Source organism: Salmo salar, chromosome 11, assembly GCF_965601325.2.
Source record: "Salmo salar chromosome 11, fSalSal1, whole genome shotgun sequence".
Lineage (NCBI taxonomy): Eukaryota > Metazoa > Chordata > Actinopteri > Salmoniformes > Salmonidae > Salmo > Salmo salar.
The window spans coordinates 94,707,055-94,730,238 of NC_138301.1; the positions used below are offsets into that span (position 1 = coordinate 94,707,055).

The 23,184-nt window shown below is 42.2% G+C and overlaps 1 protein-coding gene across 1 annotated transcript; it reads right to left on the minus strand.

Annotated features, from left to right (window-relative positions):
* Positions 1 to 11,591: 11,591 nt before the first annotated feature.
* LOC106563302 (B box and SPRY domain-containing protein) lies at positions 11,592 to 15,640 on the minus strand. Its single transcript, XM_014128790.3, has 6 exons — positions 15,139 to 15,640; positions 14,415 to 14,513; positions 14,029 to 14,259; positions 13,188 to 13,213; positions 12,917 to 13,041; positions 11,592 to 12,720 (listed from the first exon to the last, which is right to left on the minus strand). The coding sequence occupies exons 1-6, from the start codon at positions 15,520 to 15,522 to the stop codon at positions 12,185 to 12,187; spliced, it is 1,401 nt and encodes a 466-aa protein (XP_013984265.1). The 5' UTR covers positions 15,523 to 15,640; the 3' UTR covers positions 11,592 to 12,184.
* Between the last annotated feature and the right edge of the window lie 7,544 nt (positions 15,641 to 23,184).

The following is a 23,184-nucleotide window of genomic DNA, read 5'->3' on the forward strand; positions in this document are numbered from 1 at the left end:
ACTCACACTACATGTACAGTTGAAGTCAGAAGTTTACATACACTTAGGTCAGAGTCATTAAAACTCGTTTTTCAACCACTCCACAAATTTCTTGTTAACAAACTATAGTTTTGTCAAGTCGGTTAGGACATCTACTTTGTGCATGACACAAGTAACTTTTCCAACAATTGTTTACAGACAGATTATTTGACTTATAATTCACTGTATCACAATTCCAGTGGGTCAGAAGTTTACATGCACTAAGTTGACTGTGCCTTTAAATAGCTTGGAAAATTCCAGAAAATGATGTCATGGCTTTAGAAGCTTCTGATAGGCTAATTGACATCATTTGAGTCAATTGGAGGTGTACCTGTGGATGTTTTCCAAGGCCTACCTTCAAACTCAGTGCCTCTTTGCTTTTCATCATGGGAAAATCTAAAAGAATCTGCCAAGACCTCAGAAAAATATTTGTAGACCTCCACAAGTCTGGTTCATCCTTGGGAGCAATTTCCCAACGCCTGAAGGTACCATGTTCATCTGTACAAACAATAGTACGCAAGTGTAAACACCATGGGACCACGCAGCCATCATACCGCTCAGGAAGGAGACACGTTCTGTCTCCTAGAGATGAACGTACTTTTGTGCGAAAAGTGCAAATCAATCCCAGAACAACAGCAAAGGACCTTGTGAAGATGCTGGAGGAAACGGGTACAAAAGTATCTATATCCACAGTAAAACGAGTCCTATATCAACATAACCTGAAAGGCCGCTCAGCAAGGAAGACGCCACTGCTCCAAAACCGCCATAAAAAAAGCCAGACTACAGTTTGCAACTGCACATGGGGACAAATATTCTACTTTTTGGAGAAATGTCCTCTGGTCTGATGAAAATAAAATAAAACTGTTTGTCCATAATGACCATCGTTATGTTTGGAGGAAAAAGGGGGAGGCATGCAAGCCGAAAAACACCATCCCAACCGTGAAGCACAGGGGTGGCAGCATCATGTTGTGGGGGTGCTTTGCTGCAGGAGGGATTGGTGCACTTCACAAAATAGATGGCATCATGAGGCAGGAAAATTATGTGGATATATTGAAGCAACATCTCAAGAAATCAGTCAGGAAGTTAAAGCTTGGTCGCAAATGGTTCTCCCAAATGGACAAAGAGCCCAAGCATACTTCCAAAATTTTTGCAAAATGGCTTAAGGACAACAAAGTCAAGGTATTGGAGTGGCCATCACAAAGCACTGACCTCAATCCTATAGAAAATTTGTGGGCAGAACTGAAAAAGTGTGTGCGAGGAAGGAGGCCTACAAACCTGACTCATTTACACCAGCTCTGTCAGGAGGAATGGGCCACAATTCACCCAACTTATTGTGGGAAGCTTGTGGAAGGCAACTCGAAACGCTTGACCCAAGTTAAACAATTTGAAGGCAATGCTACCAAATACTATTTGAGTGTATGTAAACTTCTGATCCACTGGGAATGTGATGAAATAAAAAAAAGCTGAAATAAATCATTCTCTCCACTATTATTCTGACATTTCACATTCTGAAAAATAAAGTGGTGATCCTAACTGACCTAAGACAGGGAATTTTTACTGTGAAAAACTGAGTTTAAATGTATTTGGCTAAGGTGTATGTAAACTTCCAACTTCAACTGTATGTGCACAAATATATCCAGTATGTATGCATAATTATTATATATTTACACTATCAACAGAAATGCAAGGGGGGGGGGGGGGGATGTATTTCTTTCTCAAAACATTGTATTTTTATCCAGATTTCGGGGTGAACAGTAACAGACAAAACAAATACAATAGAAGATAAACAAATAGGATTGTTACTATAAAGAAAAAAACAATTAGGGTGCATCCTGTCTCCTATCCTCTCCAGAAGAGGACTGGCCACCCCTCATAGCCTGGTTCCTCTCTAGATTTCTTCCTAGGTTTTTGGCCTTTCTAGGGAGTTTTTCCTAGGGAGTTTTTCCTAGCCACCGTGCTTCTTTCACATGCTTTGCTTGCTGTTTGGGGTTTTAGGCTGGGTTTCTGTACAGCACTTTGAGATATCAGCTGATGTACGAAGGGCTATATAAAAATAAATTTGATTTGATTTGATATTTGGGTCTGGCCAGAGCACCTCATCAACATCCCAAGCGATGTTCTGTCTGGCTAAACAGCGGGGGAAGTAGAATCTGGAGTAGCATGTCCAGCCCTGGCATGCCCCCTCGTCTATGTCACCACAGGCCTTGTCCTTGTCCTTGTCCTTGTCCCCCTCTTACTCTCACTCCTCTTCTACTAACTCTCTCTCATCACTGTTACATCCTCAGAAAGCATGAGCTCCTGAGTTGGGAAAATCTTGTGCAATACACCGACGCATGTCTTGTATTCAAGATCCTAAATGGCCTAGCTCCCCCTCCACTCAGTATTTTTGTAAAACAGAAAACCCAAACATATGGCAGCAGATCCACAAGGTCTGCCATGAGAGGTGACTGTATAGTTCCCTTAAGGAAAAGCACCTTTAGTAAATCTGCTTTCTCTGTGAGAGCTTCCCATGTCTGGAATACACTGCCATCAGACACACATAACTGCACCACATATCACACTTTCACAAAATACATGAAGACATGGCTAAAGGTCAATCAGACTTGTGAACATAATCCCTAGCTGTGTATTGCCGCTTTCCATGTTGTCTGTTGTCTGTAGCTTGTGAGGTGTGGAAACACTTTGTTGTTTTTATGGAGCGGCTTTTGTCGTTGCTCTGCGTGCTCTCTTGCTGTCTATGTTGCTCTGTCTGTATGCTATGTCTTGCTTGTCCTATGTTACTCTGCGTGTGCTCACTGTTCAATGATTGTCTATATTGTAATTGTTTTTAATAACCTGCCCAGGGACTGCGGTTGAAAATTAGCCGGCTGGCTAAAACCGGCACTTTTACTGAAACGTTGATTAATGTGCACTGTCCCTGTAAAAATAAAATAAACTCAAACTCAAACTCAATATTGGCCTCCATTATTGTCCAAACCAAGAAAGCCAACCTGAAGCCTATTTATAGTGCTCAAGCTCTGATTTCTAAGTGAAGAAATGAGCTATAAGTGTTTTCACATGTGAGCGCTGGGTTTAGGTAATCGGTAAATGAGTGTGGCAATTTGAATGGCAGTGCTTTCCAAACGAAGCACAAGACTTGTTAGTTTTGAATGATGTTTCTAATGTAGAGAACTGTGTTTAGTGTTTTGCAAAAAGTGTGTTTTACAATTGCAAACTGAGGGTAAAGCAGATAATCTGCTTGCAGTTTTGCAGATTTGGTCTGAAGATTAGGGACATGAGTTAATGGTTTCACTGAGTGTGCCTCAAGTACCACTTTTAGTGTGTAAGCGATAGTAAAAACCTGTAATGCATTCTCACATGTATCTGGTTTATCTCTGAATATTAGGAAATGTGAATTGAAAAGATGTGACTTAAACTCAGTATGTAATATCACTGTAAAAGATGTGATCACATATCTTGGTATTAAAGTTAGCAAAGATCAGAAAGAAAGGGCCAACTTAAATGTAAAGAAAATTGGAAAGAGATTTAACTCCTGGTTATTAAGAGTTCTTTCTTTTTCTGGATGTGTACTTTTGTCAAAATCTGAAGGTCTGTCCAGATTAGTTTATACCTCCCTTGCCTTGGATGTTCCTCTGTCAGTAACTAATATGGTTGATACTAAATTAACTTCATTTGGAGGTGTCGTGTCTTTGGCTATGCCGGATTAAGTGATATGACATGCTATTCTATAAAATCATTTCTCTGTAATTAATATTACAGAGAAAATGTAATTAACTAGAAAGTCAGGGCACCACGAAAGAATGTTTATAGAGCTGTTATCTTCTGAATAAACTCTTAAAGACCTGGTAGTCTTTTACATCAGTAGCAGTCAATTATTAATCGTCACCTTATTCAGTCTCATCTGAAAGTTGTAAATTCTTGGTTATCTTCACGAACCCTGGCTAACAAGTTGAATCATCAATACAAAATTTGGTTTAATTATTTATTTACTAAATACCTAAATAATCACACAGAATTACATCTACACAGAATGGATCATACATTGATTACAAATTATGTCATAAAGGAAAACGTCCCTAGCGGACGGAACAGATATGATGGCTGGTTACACATAGAGAGGGGGTTGGGTTTGAGGGAAAGAGCGGGAAGACTGAGGAACAAAAAGGTTTTGTGTCTCTATCGGGCCGTAGGCAGCTATGCTATCGTAAATACAGTATCTTAAGCATTCTAAATAACCACCCATTTGGAAAAGGAAAATGCAATAAATATTTACTCTGAGCTGCGCTTCGGTAGATTGGTCATAGATAGTAGGCTGGGTTGTCCAGCATGGATCTCTTGTCCTCTGAAGAATGTCTAGTGGTGAACTGGAGCATGGTAGAATGGATACTCTGTCCGTCCTCTCCTAGCCCACGTTTACAGTTGCTGCGGCTAACTCAATCGGCTAGGAGGTATCACTTCTTTAGTGAATAAGAGTTCAAAGTTCATACCAAGTTGCCATACTTTAAGCTCATGCTATATTCTGGCTGGTATAGTCGAAATTCATCCTTTCGGCGTGTGGATCGTCATCTTCACGGTGAAATTCGATGCTAATTTTGTTAGGTTCTTGTCGTTCAACCAGAGCTCACGCTGAGGTTGGCTTAGTTCTGTAGGTGATCTCGTCCTTTTAACGCAGGGACTGCAAGTCCTCACGTCCTTGGGACAGAAAGTTGGATTTTTGTCAACGGGCTTATATCGTGGTGAAGAGAAGGGCGTGTTTCATAGTTTACAACGAATGTCTGTTCACTTGGGCGGGTTTCTCTATGACAAACCGTTCTCTCATTAAGAAGCTAAAATTACATTTCATCTTTTCACAAATAGTTTCATATTTAAACATTTAACCTGCACAACAATTCCATGTGAATCTGATAACTAGAATGTGTAGACTTTTCAAGATACAGTTTATGTCATACTATCATTAGTAGTAATGTCTCAGTGTAATATTGCCTGTGTGTAGCTGGTGTAGAGGAGTCAGGCGCAGGACAGCAGATATGAGTAATAAACGTAATTTACTAAAATAATCACAAATACAACGCAATAATTCGAGCCCACAATAACGGACCGTATTACAAACAAACAATCACTCACAAACAAACATGGGGGAACAGAGGGTTAAATAATGAACAAGTAATTGGGGGAATGAAACCAGGTGTGTAAGACAAGGACAAAACAAATGGAAAATTAAAAGTGGATCAGCGATGGCTAGAAGGCCGGTGACGTCGACCACTGAACGCCGCCCGAACAAGGAGAGGGACCGACTTCGGCGGAAGTCGTGACACTCAGACAACAACTGATCTGACATCATATTCATTAAGTACCAACGCATATTTTCAACTGGTTGGATTACCGAAATATGGTTCCGTTTCCCACCTTTTGATGTTACCAGACTCTCTATGTTACAAAGGCTTTACAAGAGTCAACTCTATAAAGTAGAGAGAGAGAAACGGGGAAAGGTATTTATGGGGGTCATAAACCTCCCCCAACAGGCCAACGTCATGACAGAGGAATAAACCTCATTATTTAAGAAAAGAGGCAATGTGTAGCACCCAAAGTGAGGGGGGTTGAATGCTCTGGATTTTAAAATCTCTAATATAATATTTAAAATCAAATGGACACAACACTATTTAAGAAATAAAGATTGCATTTGGAATATAATCCCTAATTTAATATTCCAACAGATTGGTGGTCTAAAATTCTTGCTAAATGACTATCGCCCTGTAGCACTTACATCTATAATTAGGAAGTGTTTTGAAAGGCTGGTTATGACACATATCAACATCCTCACCCTGGACCCACTCCAATTCGCATACCACACCCAACAGATGACACAATCTCAATTGCACTTCACACTTTCCTCTCCCACCTGGACAAGAGGGAAAATAACTATGTGAGAATGCTGTTCATAGACTACAGCTCAGTGTTCAACACCATAGTCCCCTCAAACCTCATCACTAATCTGGGGTCCCTGGGACTAAGCACCTCCCTCTGCAACTGTATCCTGGACTTCCTGATGGATCGGTCCCAAGTGGTGATGGTAGGCAACAACACCTCTGCCACGCTGACCCTCAACACGGAGGCTTATCAGGGGTGAGTGCTTAGTCTCATCCTGTACTCCCTGTTGACCCATGACTCCGTGGCCACGCACGACTCCAACACCATCATCAAGTTTGCTAATGACACGACGGTGGTAGGCTTGATCACTGATGGCGATGAGACAGCCAATGGGGAGGAGGTCAGAGACTTAGCAGTGTGGTGGCAGGACCACCGCCTCTCCGTCAATATCAGCAAAAGAAAGGAGTTGATTGTGGACTACAGACGAAAGAGGGGAGAGCACGCACCCATCCTACGATCCACATCACTAAGAACCTAACATGGTCCACCCACACCGCCAGTCTTGAAGAGAGCACAACAGCACCTCTTCCCGCTGAAAAGATTTGACATGGGCCCTCGGTTCTACACCTGCACCATCGAGAGCATCTTGACTGGCTGTATCACCGCTTGGTATGGCAAGTACACCGCCCTCGACCGCAAAGCGCTACAGAGGGTGGTGTGGAAGCCCAGTACATAACTGAGGCCGAGTTCCCTGCCATCCAGGACCTCTATATCAGGCGGTGTCAGAGGAAGGCACAAAAAATTATCAAAGACTCCAGCGGTAGACTGTTCACTCTGCTACTGTACAGCAAACGGTTCCGAGGCATTGGTGAGACAGCTTCTACCTCCAAGCCATTAGATTGCTAAATAGCCATAAGACTGCAAAATAGTTAACTAAATGGTTACCTGGACTATCTGCACTGACCCTGTCTTGCATTGACTCTATGCACGCTCATAAGACTATGTACAGTATACACACTATATACTGTACACACTCACACAAAACCCACACACATTCACATACACACACACGCATACCGACACAACACATACACACACACCTACCCTGCCGTCATGTAAATATTTTGTGTGTGTGCATTTCGCCACACCCGCAATTGCATCGGCTAAATATGTGTATGTGACCAATAAAATGTTATTTGATATCTACCTCAAATACCTCGCAACCCTTCACATTGAACTGGTACTCCCTGTACTCCCTCCCATTGTTTTGTACTCTTGATGTTACTATTTTTATTTGTATCGTTTTTTAACTCTGCGTCGTTAGGAAGTGCTCGTAAGCAAGCATTTCATGATAAAATCTACACCCATTGTATTCGGCGTATGTAACAAATACAATTTTATTTGAGGGCCCTTAGTCAGCTATTTAAAGATGCACTATGCAGAAATCGTTCCGCCATTTCCTGGTTGCTAAAATCCTAATAGTTTGCCTAATTTTTGTTTATATGACAAAACAAGCAAGTATAGTGTCGAGAATTATTGTACCATCTAAACGGCTATGAAATATATTTTCCATAAGCAAAAATATTTTATTTTCAGCTGTTCTTAATTAAGCTGGTACAAAACCGAAAGTCAAAATGCCTAAACTAAATTTAAGAACGGAAAGAATAGAAATAGTGCACATAGAACAGATCTACCACTTCTTAGACTTGCTTTCAATTTTATTTATTTGTAAAAAATGTATTTCACCTTTATTTAACAAGGTAGGCTAGTTGAGAACAAGTTCTCATTTACAACTGCGACCTGGTGTCACGGTTGTTGTCGGTGAATGAGGACCAAAACGCAGCAGGTACGTGAATGCTCATCTTGATTTTTAATTATCTTCAAAAATGAACATTCAAAATAACAAAACCGAAAAACGAACAACTAACAAACAGTCTGGCAAAGCAAAGCTCAACACAGAACAATCACCCACAAATCACACACACAAACACACCCTAATATATGGGACTCTCAATCAAAGGCAGATAGACAACACCTGCCTTCAACTGAGAGTCCCAACCCCAATTAACCAAACATAGAAACACACACACCAGACTAACCATAGAATACAAACACATAGACCATCAACCAAAAACCCGGAAATACTAAATCAAACACCCTTTACACAAACACACCACCCCGAACCACATAAAACAAATACCCTCTGCCACGTCCTGACCAAACTACAAAAACAATTAACCTTTTACTGGCCAGGACGTGACACCTGGCCAAGATAAAGCAAAGCAGTACGACACAAACAACCACACAGAGTTACACATGGAATAAACAATCATACAGTCAATAGTACAAAAGAGAAAGTCTATATACAGCGTGTGCAAATGAGGTAGGATAAGGGGGGTGAGGCAATAAATAGGCCATAGTGGCGAAATTATTACAGTATGGCAAATTAAACACTGGAGTGATAGATGTGCAGAAGATGAGTGTGCAAGTAGCAGTACTGGGGTGCAAAGGAGCAAAATAAATCAAATACATAACAATATGGTAATGAGGTAGTTGGATGGGCTATTTACAGATGAGCTATGTACAGGTGCAGTGATCTGTGAGCTGCTCTGACAGCTGGTGCTTAAAGCTAGTGAGGGAGATATGAGTCTCCAGCTTCAGTGATTTTTGCAGTTCGTTCCAGTCATTGGCAGCAGAGAACTGGAAGGAAAGGCGGCCGAAGGAGGAATTGGCATTGGGGGTGACCAGTGAAATATACCTGCTGGAGCGCGTGCTGCGGGTGGGTGCTGCTATGGTGACCAGTGAGCTGAGATAAGAAGGGACTTTACCTAGCAACAACTTATAGATGACCTGGAGCCAGTGGGTTTGGCGACGGATATGAAGCGAGGGCCAGCCAACGAGAGCATACAGGTCGCAGTGGTGGGTAGTATACGGGGCTTTGGTGACAAAACGGATGGCACTGTGATAGACTGCATCCAATTTGCTGAGTAGAGTGTTGGAGGCTATTTTGTCAATGACATCGCCGAAGTCAAGGATCGGTAGGATAGTCAGTTTTACTAGGGTATGTTTGGCAGCATGAGTGAAGGATGCTTTGTTGCGAAATAGGAAGCCGATTCTAGATTTAATTTTGGATTGGAGATGCTTAATGTGAGTCTGCAAGGAGAGTTTACAGTCTAACCAGACACCTAGGTATTTGTAGTTGTCCACATATTCTAAGTCAGAACCGTCCAGAGTAGTGATGCTGGACGGGTGGGTAGGTGTGGGCAGCGATCGGTTGAAGAGCATGCATTTAGTTTTGCTTGCATTTAAGAGCAGTTGGAGACCACGGAAGGAGAGTTGTATGGCATTGAAGCTCGTCTGGAGGGTAGTTAACACAGTGTCCAAAGAGGGGACAGAAGTATACAGAATGGTGTCGTCTGCGTAGAGGTGGATCAGAGAATCACCAGCAGCAAGAGCGACATCATTGATGTATACAGATTAAAGAGTCGGCCCGAGTATTGAACCCTGTGGCACCACCATAGAGACTGCCAGAGGTCCGGACAACAGGCCCTCCGATTTGACACACTGAACTCTGTCAGAGAAGTAGTTGGTGAACCAGGCTAGGCAGTCATTTGAGAAACCAAGGCTGTCGAGTCTGCCGATAAGAATGCGGTGATTGACAGAGTCGAAAGCCTTGGCCAGGTCGATGAATACAGCTGCACAGTATTGTCTCTAATCGATGGCGGTTATGATATCGTTTAGGACCTTGAGCGTGGCTAAGGTGCACCCGTGACCAGCTCAGAAACCAGATTGCATAGCAGAGAAGGTACGGTGGGATTCGAAATGGTCGGTGATCTGTTTGTTAACTTGGCTTTTGAAGACCTTAGAAAGGCAGGGTAGGATAGATATAGGTCTGTAGCAGTTTGGGTCTAGATTGTCTCCCCCTTTGAAGAGGGGGATGACCGCAGCAGCTTTCCAATCTTTGGGAATCTCCGACAATACGAAAGAGAGGTTGAACAGGCTAGTAATAGGGGTTGCAACAATTTCGGCAGATCATTTTAGGAAGAGAGGGTCCAGGTTGTCTAGCCCTGCTGATTTGTAGGGGTCCAGATTTTGCAGCTCTTTCAGAACATCAGCTATCTGGATTTGCGTAAAGGAGAAATGGGGGAGGCTTGGGCAAGTTGCAATGAGGGGTGCAGGGCTGTTGACCGGGGTCGGGGTAGCCAGGTGGAAAGCATGGCCAGCCATAGAAAAATGCTTATTGAAATTCTCAATTATCGCGGATTTATCGGTGGTGACAGTATTTCCTAGCCTCAGTGCAGTGGGCAGCTGGGAGGAGGTGCTCTTATTCTCCATGGACTTTACAGTGTCCCATAACTTTTTGGAGTTAGTGTTACAGGATGCAAATTTCTGTTTGAAAAAGCTAGCCGTAGCTTTCCTAACTGCTTGTGTATATTGGTTCCTAACTTCCCTGAAAAGTTGCATATCGTGGGGGCTATTTGATGCTAATGCAGTACGCCACAGGATGTTTTTGTGCTGGTCAAGGGCAGTCAGGTCTGGAGTGAACCAAGGGCTATATCTGTTCCTGGTTCAATTTTTTTTGAATGGGGCATGCTTATTTAAGATGGTGAGGAAAGCACTTTTAAAGAACAACCAGACATCCTCTACAGACGGAATGAGGTCAATATCCTTCCAGGATACCAGGTCGATTAGAAAGGCCTGCTCGCTGAAGTGTTTTAGGGAGCGTTTGACAGTGATAAGGGGTGGTCGCTTGACCGCAGACCCATTATGGACGCAGATCTGAAAATGACAGATCTATAACACACATTTCTGTCTGAATTTTGTTGAGGTCGGCCAAAAGTTATATTGTAGCTTTAACCCTATGAAACTACAGCTATGGCCTACTATTTTTTTTTTTACTTCAGAAATTAGTTTAAAAAAGAAGAGGAAGACCAGTGGCCGGCGGTGGGAGAGTATGGAGAGATGGAACTGGGTCGACATTCTGCTGATTTTCTCATCGAAGAAAAGGCCGATCTCAATACAGTATTCTGTTCCTAAAACTAGAATATGTTATGGACAGAGTCCACTAGGTTTAGTAGACGTGACCCTTTGCCAAAAACAAAAAAAAATGGCATTGTTTACAAGGAGTGCAACGGCGAATTGAGTAATTGCACAAGCACACTTTACAGAAAAGGCGTTCCCTAACGGAAATATGCAGATATATCATTTAACACGCCACTAGGATCTCGTTAGCTCGCGCTTGGCTCTGCCGTTGCCCACCTCCTTCGTTGTTCTGCCCACTATGCTTCATTTTCTCCCATTGAAAACGACACCGATTAACTATCTTGGGAGAGTTATAAATATATTTGCAATTATGCTGCCCTCTCCTGGTTCCCTCTGAACCTCAGTCAAAACAAAAGTACTAGTGATATTATGGCATTGATCATGCATTGCCATAACTTGGCACCCACAGTAGATTGGTCCAAAGTGAAACAGAATATTCAGCGTGAACGCAAAGGTAAAAGCTTGAACCTACATTAGCAGAAAGGCTATACTTTTGACACCATTGATGGAAAAAAAAAAAAACACTACATTGCCCCCTGCTGTTAATTTTTAGATTGTGTTGTCTGTATTGCGTCGGGCATTTCATTAATTTTCTTTCCACTGAGGAATGGATGGAAAGCGGGATGTGAGTTCATACTCACTCAATAGAGGCATACATTGCATATCAGACAATCAAAAATATTTTAATACATTTGACAGGTAGCACACTGAGCAACTTCTGGATCAACCAGTTCCGCAAACAGGTGTCTCTCGAAAAGGTAGAAAACATTCACTTCACTTAAGTTATCAAAAATGATTATCAGATCATAAAAGTACAATAAATATAAATAGCATACTTCTAAAACTTAAATGAAGAGTTTGGGACAGACTTCACAACAAATGAATCACGGACACAGGACTACTGTATAATTTGATCTACAGAAACCTATACAGAAGCAGTACTTCTGATAAACAAAGAATAAATTAGAAATGTGTTCCTCAACAAAGGAGAACTGACTGCATACCTCATCAATGCAGACAGAAATTTGATTACATTCAAATACATTGTGAAGCTTTGATAGTATTCTATTCTATTAGAATTAGGTACAAATATTAGTAATTCAGTCAGATTTAATCAGGAGGTATAATGCATTATTACTTGTTATAAGCATTAATAGGCCCTTACAATGTTATATTATCAACTCATAAGATATGTCTTATGAAAGTGTTATCCGTAATTCTATATCAATGGCACTACAGACGGTTACGTCAGAGGTCAGTGCAGTATGGTGACACTGCGGTCAGCCACGGCGAATGCAGGCAGCAGCGGGCCACTGAAGGCGTGTCTGACAGAGTGCAACACGGCACTGGAGTCTGGGTCATAAAATACCAGGGTCTGACTAGGCCAGTCCAGGAGTAGCCCTAGACTCTTGGGCTTGTGAACCACATGCAGGGGTGTGTTCTTCCCCGCATGGCAGAAGGAGAAGTCCCCATCGTATTTGGAGAGCACCCAGGACTGGCCATTGTAGCCCAGGCGGGAGTCGTTGCCCGAGCCCTTACGCCCCATACTGGTGTAGCATACCCCCAACTTGAAGGCCCCGCTCTCACCCACGTCCATCACCCAGCTGTGGGTGCCGGAGGAGATTGACAGGGTGCCCAGTGCATTGGGCCAGCTGTCGAAGCGCGCCGGGTCGTAGGGCGGGGACTGGCGTGACCTCTTAGGCAGGAAGGTCAGAGTGCAAAGGTCTTCTGAGAGGGACAGTAGGGAGCTGACGGTGCGCTCGTCAAATGTCAGATGTGCTGAACCATAAGCTAAAGGGGAGAGAAGAATGTATTTTTATTCATCCTTAATTAAGCACTTATGCTTTGTTAATAACATAGTAATAGTGTCTGAACAACTGGCAACAATGCATAACTGCAACTATTTGGAACAACTGTAACCTGAACGAATCAAGGTTGTCCTGACCTGTATCATGGAGATATGGATAAAAGCAGTAGTACTAGTTACCAATTGGCCCCAGCAGTATGGCGCTGGCCCACAGGCCCCTCATGAGTTTGCTGTCACTGCAACCTGCATTCAGGTTGAGCCGGTCAGTGTCACAGGGTTCACCCACCCCCTCTGCATCCTCAACCCTGATCGCCACACACAAGAGAGAGCTCATGTGAATCTGGCTAATGAACAACTTCACCGGCAGGATTGCTTCAGTGGGTGAACTATTTAACTATGTGTTCTTACTACTTGCAAAAAATACTAAAAATGGATGAAACATTTTTTTTACCTGTCAGCTATTTCTTGGCCAGAGGTCTGAAAACACAGGACACAGAGTCAACATTAATTTCTGACAATGAAATTGATCTTAATTACATCATCATCAGCAGAATGATCAGGGCTAGGGTTAGGGTTGTGCAGTGGTGTGGACATGAACCTAGTGTTAGGGTTATGGCTATGATGATGATACTTAGTTAGCGTTGATGATCATCATTATAATTATCAGGGTTATTGTTAGGGTTGAGCCAGGGTGTGGACATGAAGTTAGGGTTAGGGTTGAGTCAGGGTGTGGACATGAAGTTAGGGTTAGGGTTGAGCCAGGGTGTGGACATGAAGTTAGGGTTAGGGTTGAGCCAGGATGTGGACATGAAGTTAGGGTTAGGGTTGAGCCAGGATGTGGACATGAAGTTAGGGTTAGGGTTGAGCCAGGGTGTGGACATGAAGTTAGGGTTAGGGTTGAGCCAGGGTGTGGACATGAAGTTAGGGTTAGGGTTGAGCTCAGGGTGTGGACATGAAGTTAGGGTTAGGGTTGAGCCAGGGTGTGGACATGAAGTTAGGGTTAGGGTTGAGCCAGGATGTGGACATGAAGTTAGGGTTAGGGTTGAGCCAGGATGTGGACATGAAGTTAGGGTTAGGGTTGAGCCAGGATGTGGACATGAAGTTAGGGTTAGGGTTGAGCCAAGGTGTGGACATGAAGTTAGGGTTAGGGTTAATCATCATCATCATCATTTGCGCATTCCATTCAGTCTTGTTTGACCCTCTCTCTATTCATTCTTCTTCTTTCCACCACTGTATTCTCCAATTTCCCATCCTCTGTCCCTCCCTGTGGCCATCATCTTTCCCCTACTCACCGCCAGCTGTAAGTCCGGTGTGTTTGTGAGAGTGTGCACCAGGCGTGTGCGTGTCTGTGTGAGCATAGCTAGGGCCTGGCCCCAGTGGGCTCTCTGAGTGAGGAGGCACTGCTCCACTCTCTCCTCCTCCCTCTGCACCGCTTCCAGCAGCCGCTGCTCTTCCTCCTCCACCGCCTCCCTCACCACACTGACCTGTGCCACCACTCGCTCCCGAGCCCCGCTCGCCTCCACCTGCATGGACACACGGCAGAGGGGGCAAGAGTCACAGCAAAAAGACATATGATGGAATCCATTACATATCTGTGTGTAGAGCTTGTGATTCCAAGGCTGTGCGGAGTGAGAGCACATAAGGGACTGAGTATGTGTCACAGAGCCTGGGTGCTCACCTGCAGTGCCCGCTCTTTGGCAGTCAGAGTCTTGTTGATAAAGTGCTCGATGCGCCGGGCCTGCAGCTGCATTTTCTCACACACGTCAACCAGCTGGTTCTGTTCAGGACAACACTCACAGTGACTGGCATGAAGAAGAGCAGTGTTGGACTTGAAAACCACAGAGTTGATCAGGTACAGTTTCAAAAGGCAGGCCTATTCCTGTAGTGTCGAACTGCCATCACCAACATGTCATTGTGTATCCTGAAATAATAATAACTTGGAAGAGCACTGATGACAATTTATGCTGCTTATATGGACACTATTTATGTAAAGGCTTCCCGTATCTTCCCAACAGCTTGAAATTCCTGTCTCCTCACATTCCATGAGAAATCAACAGGGGAAACTCCTCAGTGTGGTGTCAAAAAAGTGTGGCACACCCTACACACCCACCAGGCATGTGAACACACACTTTCCTAACACAAACCAGCTGGCCCTTTGTACTGTAGTACTCCAGGTGCCCTAAGGTAAACTCAGTTTGCCTGGTCAATTCTAACTCCTAACTGTAGGTCAACAGTCTCCTGGCCCCATGCCCCATTCACTGTGACAAAGGTCCATATGACACACAAGCATCAGCTTGTAACTGCTCAAAAATGAGTTGGTATTACTGAGCCTATAGGTGGTATATTCTAATATAGTGCTATACAAGAGATAATTTCCTTTCAGGAAAAGTCGGGGCACTCACCCTGACTGCTGTCACTCTGTTGGCCAGGGCTGTCACCGTGTGTCCCTGGCAGGATCCCACTATGGTGCAGTGCGAGCATATGAGTTTCTGCTCGGAGCAGCAGAACCAGTCCAGCTCTGATTCATGTTCCACGCAAAGTTCCGATTCACCGGAGAATATACCCGATTCTGAGTCGGAGGAGGTCACCGCAGCCTTTCCAGACAACCCGGAGTCCTCTTTCGCCGATCGAATTTCATCCCGGAGTACATTCAACGCGGAGAAAATGGGCTGTTGTAAATCCATATTCAAGTTTCTCGAACTTTCTGTAACTTCTACTTCAGTGTCTCGGTCGTCCTGTAAAGAGCACCCAGGTGTTGAATGACATGATCCTGGCTCGGCGCTCATGATACGTAAAATAGTCTACAAGTGTAATAGCAATAGAACGTAGCAGGTGGCTTAAGTATCACTATCTACCGCACCTATAACACAGGTGTATCAAGGTATGAACACGGAAGTAACACCGACACTAGAGGTCAGAGCTGAAAAGCAAGTTTAGCAACTACAGCAACAAGGCCGTTTCAATGATAAGGTTTTTGGTTCCCCTGCACTTGTTATAGCCTACCATTGTTTTTACCTCTTTACCTGTAAGATGACACAGTGTTTCCATATTGTCATTTGACCTCATAACATCCTCAATCATCAATGACCCTTTCTAGTCTAATTTTAGGCTAAATGTATCATAGTTTAGAATAGGCTAAATAGGTTAACCATAGTTGGGGCAATATATTTGACTACAGGATTTTAAAATGTAGGATACATTTAGCCTATTGGTTAGGCTGAAATATAGTCTATAGGCCTATATGACAATGATGCCAATTTCTTGAGACAAATGCACATGACTGATGATATTGGAGGTAAATCCCTTTGTGCAAACCCCACAGTAATGTTAATTTGTTGGCGTATATACAGTGCAATCGGAAAGTATTCAGACTCCTTCCCTTTCCCCACATTTTGTTATCTTACAGCCTAATTTCAAAATGGATTAAATCATTTTTTCTCTCATCGACCTACACACAATACCCCATAATGACAAAGCCAAAACATTTTTTTTGAAATTTTTGCTAATTTATAAAAAATTAAAAACATAAATACCTTATTTACATATGTATTCAGACCCTTTGCTATGAGACTTGAAATTGAGCTCAGGTGCATCCTGTTTCCATTGATCATCCTTGAGATGTTTCTACAACTTGATTGGAGTCCACCTGTCTTAAATAAAAATGATTGGACATGATTTGGAAAGGCACACACCTGTCTATATAAGGTCCCACCAAGACTCTTCCTAGAGCTGGCTGCCCGGCCAAACTGAGCAATCGGAGGAGAAGGGCCTTGGTCAGGGAGGTGACCAAGAACCCAATGGTCCCTCTGACTGAGCTCCAGAGTTACTCTGTGGAGATGGGAGAACCTTCCAGAAGGACAACCATCTCTGCAGCACTCCACCAATCAGGCCTGTATGGTAGAGTGGCCAGACGGAAGTCACTCCTCAGTAAAAGGCACATGACAGCCCCCTTGGAGTTGGCCAAAAGACACCTAAATTACTCTCAGACCATGAGATTGAATGCCAAGCGTCACGTCTGGAGGAAACCTGGCAGCTTTGTGCAGTGGGGATGTTTTTCAGAGGCAGGGATGTGGAGACTAGATTGAGGGAAAGATGAACGGAGCAAAGTACAAAGGGACCTCAGACTGGGGTGAAGATTCACTTTCCATCAGGACAACGACCCTAAGCACACAGCCAAGACAACGCAGGAGTGGCTTTGGGACAAGTCTCTGAATGTCCTTGAGTGGCCCAGCCAGAGCCCGGACTTGAACCCGATCTAACATCTCTGGAGAGACTTGAAAATAGCTGTGCAACAACGCTCCCCATCCAACCTGACAGAGTTTGAGAGGATCTGCAGAGAAGAATGGGAAAAACTCCCCAAATACCGCTGTGCCAAGCTTGTAGGGTCATACCCAAGAAGACTCTAGGCTGTAAACGCTGTCAAAGGTGCTTCAACAAAGTACTGAGTAAAGGGTCTGAATACTTATGTAAATGTGATATTTACATAAAAACAACATTTCTAAAAACCTGTTTTTGCTTTGTCATTATGGGATATTGTGTGTAGATTGATGAGGGGGAAAAACAATGTAATCAATTTTTGAATAAGGCTGTAACGAAACAACATTTGGAAAAAGTCAAGGCATCAGAATACTTTCCGAATGCACCGTACTGGCACTTTTGGCTAATTTTAATTAGGCCTAAATAAATTAAATATCAAATGTATATTTCCCTTGACAGAAAAAAGACACAAAAAGGGAAAAGGGGATACAAATATTTGCAGTAAAAAAAGCAACACAAACATTTTAACATGTAGCATAGCCCATGGTGGCGGTTAGGCAAAATAGGATAAAAACTACTTTATAAATAATAAAATCAAAGTTTATTGGTTGCGCACACAGATTTACAGATGTTATCGCAGGTGCAGCGAAATGGTTGTGTTTCTATCTCCAACAGTGCAGTAATACCTAGCAATATAAAAATATATATAAACAATACAGACATAATCCTGAAAAATGTATTAATTCAGAAATATCAGAACGAGCAATGTCAGAGACCGGAATATAAATATATACATACAGTGCCTTGCGAAAGTATTCGGCCCCCTTGAACTTTTCGACCTTTTGCCACATTTCAGGCTTCAAACATAAAGATATAAAACTGTAATTTTTTGTGAAGAATCAACAACAAGTGGGACACAATTATGAAGTGGAACGAAATTTATTGGATATTTGAAAAAAATGTAACAAATAAAAAAACGGAAAAATTGGCCGTGCAAAATTATTCAGCCCCTTTACTTTCAGTGCAGCAAACTCTCTCCAGAAGTTCAGTGAGGATCTCTGAATGATCCAATGTTGACCTAAATGACTAATGATGATAAATAGAATCCACCTGTGTGTAATCAAGTCTCCGTATAAATGCACCAGCTCTGTGATAGTCTGAGGTCTGTTTAAAGCGCAGAGAGCATCATGAAGAACAAGGAACACACCAGGCAGGTCCGAGATACTGTTGTGGAGAAGTTTAAAGCCGGATTTGGATACAAAAAGATTTCCCAAGCTTTAAACATCCCAAGGAGCACTGTGCAAGCGATAATATTGAAATGGAAGGAGTATCAGACCACTGCAAATCTACGAAGACCCGGCCGTCCCTCTAAACTTTCAGCTCATACAAGGAGAAGACTGATCAGAGATGCAGCCAAGAGGCCCATGATCACTCTGGATGAACTGCAGAGATCTACAGCTGAGGTGGGAGACTCTGTCCATAGGACAACAATCAGTCGTATACTGCACAAATCTGGCCTTTATGGAAGAGTGGCAAGAAGAAAGCCATTTCTTAAAGATATCCATAAAAAGTGTTGTTTAAAGTTTGCCACTAGCCACCTGGGAGACACACCAAACATGTGGAAGAAGGTGCTCTGGTCAGATGAAACCAAAATCGAACTTTTTGGCAACAATGCAAAATGTTATGTTTGGCGTAAAAGCAACACAGCTCATCACCCTGAACCCACCATCCCCACTGTCAAACATGGTGGTGGCAGCATCATGGTTTGGGCCTGCTTTTCTTCAGCAGGGGCAGGGAAGATGTTTAAAATTGATGGGAAGATGGATGGAGCCAAATACAGGACCATTCTGGAAGAAAACCTGATGGAGTCTGCAAAAGACCTGAGACTGGGACGGAGATTTGTCTTCCAACAAGACAATGATCCAAAACATAAAGCAAAATCTACAATGGAATGGTTAACAAATAAACATATCCAGGTGTTAGAATGGCCAAGTCAAAGTCCAGACCTGAATCCAATCGAGAATCTGTGGAAAGAACTGAAAACTGCTGTTCACAAACGCTCTCCATCCAACCTCACTGAGCTCGAGCTGTTTTGCAAGGAGGAATGGGCAAAAATTTCAGTCTCTCGATGTGCAAAACTGATAGAGACATACCCCAAGCGACTTACAGCTGTAATCGCAGCAAAAGGTGGCGCTACAAAGTATTAACTTAAGGGGGCTGAATAATTTTTTTGCAATTTTTCAGTTTTTTATTTGTTATAAAAGTTTGAAATATCCAATAAATTTCGTTCCACTTCATGATTGTGTCCCACTTGTTGTTGATTCTTCACAAAAAATTACAGTTTTATATCTTTATGTTTGAAGCCTGAAATGTGGCAAAAGGTCAAAGTTCAAGGGGGCCGAATACTTTCGCAAGGCACTGTATACACACACACATATATAGAGTTGAAGTCGGAAGTTTACATACACCTTAGCCAAATACATTTAAACTCCGTTTTTCACAATTCCTGACATTTAATCCTAGTAAAAATTCCCTGTTTTAGGTCAGTTAGGATCACCACTTTATTTTAAGAATGTGAAATGTCATAATAGTGGAGAGACTGATTTATTTCAGCTTTTATTTCTTTCGTCATATTCCCAGTGGGTCAGAAGTTTACATACACTCAATTAGTATTTGGTAGCATTACCTTCAAATTGTTTAACTTGGGTCAAACGTGTTGGGTAGCCTTCCACAAGCTTCCCACAATAAGTTGGGTGAATTTTGGCTCATTCCTCCTGACAGAGCTGGTGTAACTGAGTCAGGTTTGTAAGCCTCCTTGCTCGCACACGCTTTTTCAGTTCTGCCCACACATTTTCTATAGGATTGAGGTCAGTGCTTTGTGATGGCCACTCCAATACCTTGACTTTGTTGTCCTTAAGCCATTTTGCCACAACTTTGGAAGTATGTTTGGGGTCGTGGTCCATTTGGAAGACCCATTTGCGACCAAGCTTTAACTTCCTGACTGATGTCTTGAGATGTTGCTTCAATATATCCACATAATTTTCCTGCCTCATGATGCCATCTATTTTGTGAAGTGCACCACTCCCTCCTGCAGCAAAGCACCCCCACAACATGATGCTGCCACCCCCGTGCTTCACGGTTGGGATGGTGTTCTTCAGATTGCAAGCCTCCCCCTTTTTCCTCCAAACATAACGATGGTCATTATGGCCAAACAGTTCTATTTTTGTTTCATCAGACCAGAGGACATTTCTCCAAAAAGTATGATCTTTGTCCCCATGTGCAGTTGCAAACCATAGTCTGGCTTTTTTATGGCGGTTTTGGAGCAGTGGCTTCTTCCTTGCTGAGCGGCCTTTCATGTTATGTTGATATAGGACTCGTTTTACTGTGGATATAGATACTTTTGCATCTGTTTCCTCCAGCATCTTCACAAGGTCCTTTGCTGTTGTTCTGGGATTGATTTGCACTTTTCGCACCAAAGTAAGTTAATCTCTAGGAGACAGAACGCGTCTCCTTCCTGAGCGGTATGACGGCTGCGTGGTCCCATCAGGGGCGGAAATCCCGGGGGGGACGGGGGGGACACGACCCCCCCCCATCCTGGGAAAAATATGTTTTGTCCCCCCCAATATATCACTGAAACATAACTATGTAATTTAAATAATATTAATAATACGCAATGAAAGCAATTGTGCTGATTATAGACACTTAATAGCGCGTTTTTAAGTTTCAAAAGATTGCGACCCCCCCCACCCTTTGCCTCACAATGGTTTGATCCACTGCCAGTTCCTTAGCTTGCTAGGTAACAGAGAGGTCGTATCTACTGTCTGAAAGGCACTCAATGCACGTAACTGACGTGAGGTTAATCCAGTCAATCGCGCACACACACTAGCTGAATATGCAGAGCTAGCGCGCAAATATTAACTATTAAGCTAGCTAGTACCTATTCCATTTATGTGGCGTCGTCAAAGATGGAATCTTTGCTATCGTCAATTTATTCCAAGATCAGCATGCAGATGATGTAAGTTAGTGCTTCAAAGTCCATGTGATAAGGTTAGCGATAAACTGAAATCCAAACTGAACAGAACTACACTCTCTTCTACCATTGTCTTAAATATATTTAATGGTCTCGTTGCAAAAGCTAAATTGTCGCAAGGGAACATTTATTTATTTATTTTATTTCACCTTTATTTTACCCGGGTAGCAAAGATTATAGCAAACACCACTGAAACTGAATTGGTGCTCGCTAGCTTTGCAAATTCAGCTATTGTTGGAAGCCAGCCAATATGAAACAAACTATTAAAATTACAAAAGGTTGCAGCATATGCTGTGTAAATGGTGAACTCATACAGCTGTCAACTCTTGTCATTTTAATCCGTTTCACATTTGCTAGCTACCTTTTAGATCGAAGCCCAAATAGAATGATTGAAGATGATAGAAGCCCATCTCCTACTGTAAATAACCTACACACTGTATATGTAGCCAGCCAGCCAGCCAGGTAGAAAAATGGCATAAAAATAAGACGGACATCAGAGTATTTTTCAATACACCAAAACGCATAGTAAGAACCCTAGTAGCCTAATATCTCAAAGACTAGTTGATAAAAATGTTAATAAGAAAGAAATTAAATTCTAATGGAAATGTTTCACAATAATGTCATTAGGCAGAGCAGGCAACAGATGGCACACAGACAGCAGAGTTGGGGACAGATATGCAGGGACAGACTGGCAGAGACAGGGAGTCTCAGGTAAGTTTGTTGAGTCTTTGTTTGGCAACATTATGAAAGGTTCTCAATTTTTTTGACTTGTAAAATAGGAACATAATTGGAAAATGCCATGGATACCCCCACTCTCAACTTAAACTGGTGACTGAACTAAGATTTGTTAAAGGCAATGGTATTGCTGTTGTGATTAGTTGTGTAGTTTTGGGTACCGGTAGTTAGGAGTACGGCAAACACCTTATTTCTTTGGTTCCTCAATATACATTTACCATATTACAATGTAGGCTATGTGTTACAGCACTACTTTTGGTGTCCCCCTCAGGAATTGCTCTTGAGAAAATTTCATGTAATTGTCCCCTCCAAAGTTGATATCAGATTTTCGCCCCTGGGTCCCATGGTGTTTGTACTTGCGTACTATTGTTTGTACAGATGAACATGGTACCTTCAAGCGTTTGGAAATTGCTCCCAAGGATGAACCAAACTTGCGGAGCTCTACAATTTTGTTCTGAGGTCTTGGCTGATTTCTTGTGATTTTCCCATGATGTCAAGCAAAGAGGCACTGAGTTTGAAGGTAGGCCTTGAAATACATCCACAGGTACACCTCCAATTGACTCAAATGATATCAATTAGCCTTTCAGAAGCTTCTAAAGCCATGACACCATTTTCTGGAATTTTCCAAGTTGTTTAAAGGCAGTCAACTTAGTGTATGTAAACTTCTGACCCACTGGAATTGTGATACAGTGAATTATAAGTGAAATAATCTGTCTGTAAACAATTGTTGGAAAAATTACTTGTGTCATGCACAAAGTAGATGTCCTAACCGACTTGCCAAAACTATAGATTGTTAACAAGAAATTTGTGGAGTGGTTGAAAAATGTGTTTGTAAACTTCTGACTTCAACTGTATTATTATATGCACACACACATTTTATATATATATATATATATATATATATATATATATATATATATATATATATATATATATATATATATATATATATATATATACACATTACAACATTTACCTAGAGCTAACGCTGCAGATAGCAATACTGGGTGATTTGAAAAGTCATAGTCAATCGATCAATAATATAATAACATTTTTTGCTAAAATTATTATCTTTAATTTACAATCTGTAGAAACTATGAGAATAGAAAGGTTCAGTACTTTTGTGACGCATCACAGCACAGTTATATACAAATATATGGTAAATAGAAATCCAATATGGATGGTGTTAAGAGGTAGATGAATGGAGCTGAAGGGTGGGACTAATAACAACAAGATAACAAATGTAAAACATACAGGGTCTGTAAAATGTAAAAAGGTTCAGAACTTTTATAAAATAGCACAGTTACAAATATATGACAACTAGAAATCAAACTGGATGGACATCAGAAATAGAGGAAGGTCAGGACTAAAAACAAACAAAATATAACCATTGTAAAATAGATTGTGTCTGTAAAATGTATATAGT

Excerpts from the sequence above, each read along its gene's own strand:
- LOC106563302 (XM_014128790.3), bottom strand. The coding sequence starts at position 15,522 with ATGAGCGCCGAGCCAGGATCATGTCATTCAACACCTGGGTGCTCTTTA. Across the intron at positions 14,260-14,414 it reads CCAAAGAGCGGGCACTGCAG|GTGGAGGCGAGCGGGGCTCG; the intron begins GTGAGCACCCAG and ends GTGTCCATGCAG. Across the intron at positions 13,042-13,187 it reads GGCCAAGAAATAGCTGACAG|GGTTGAGGATGCAGAGGGGG; the intron begins GTAAAAAAAATG and ends TGTGGCGATCAG.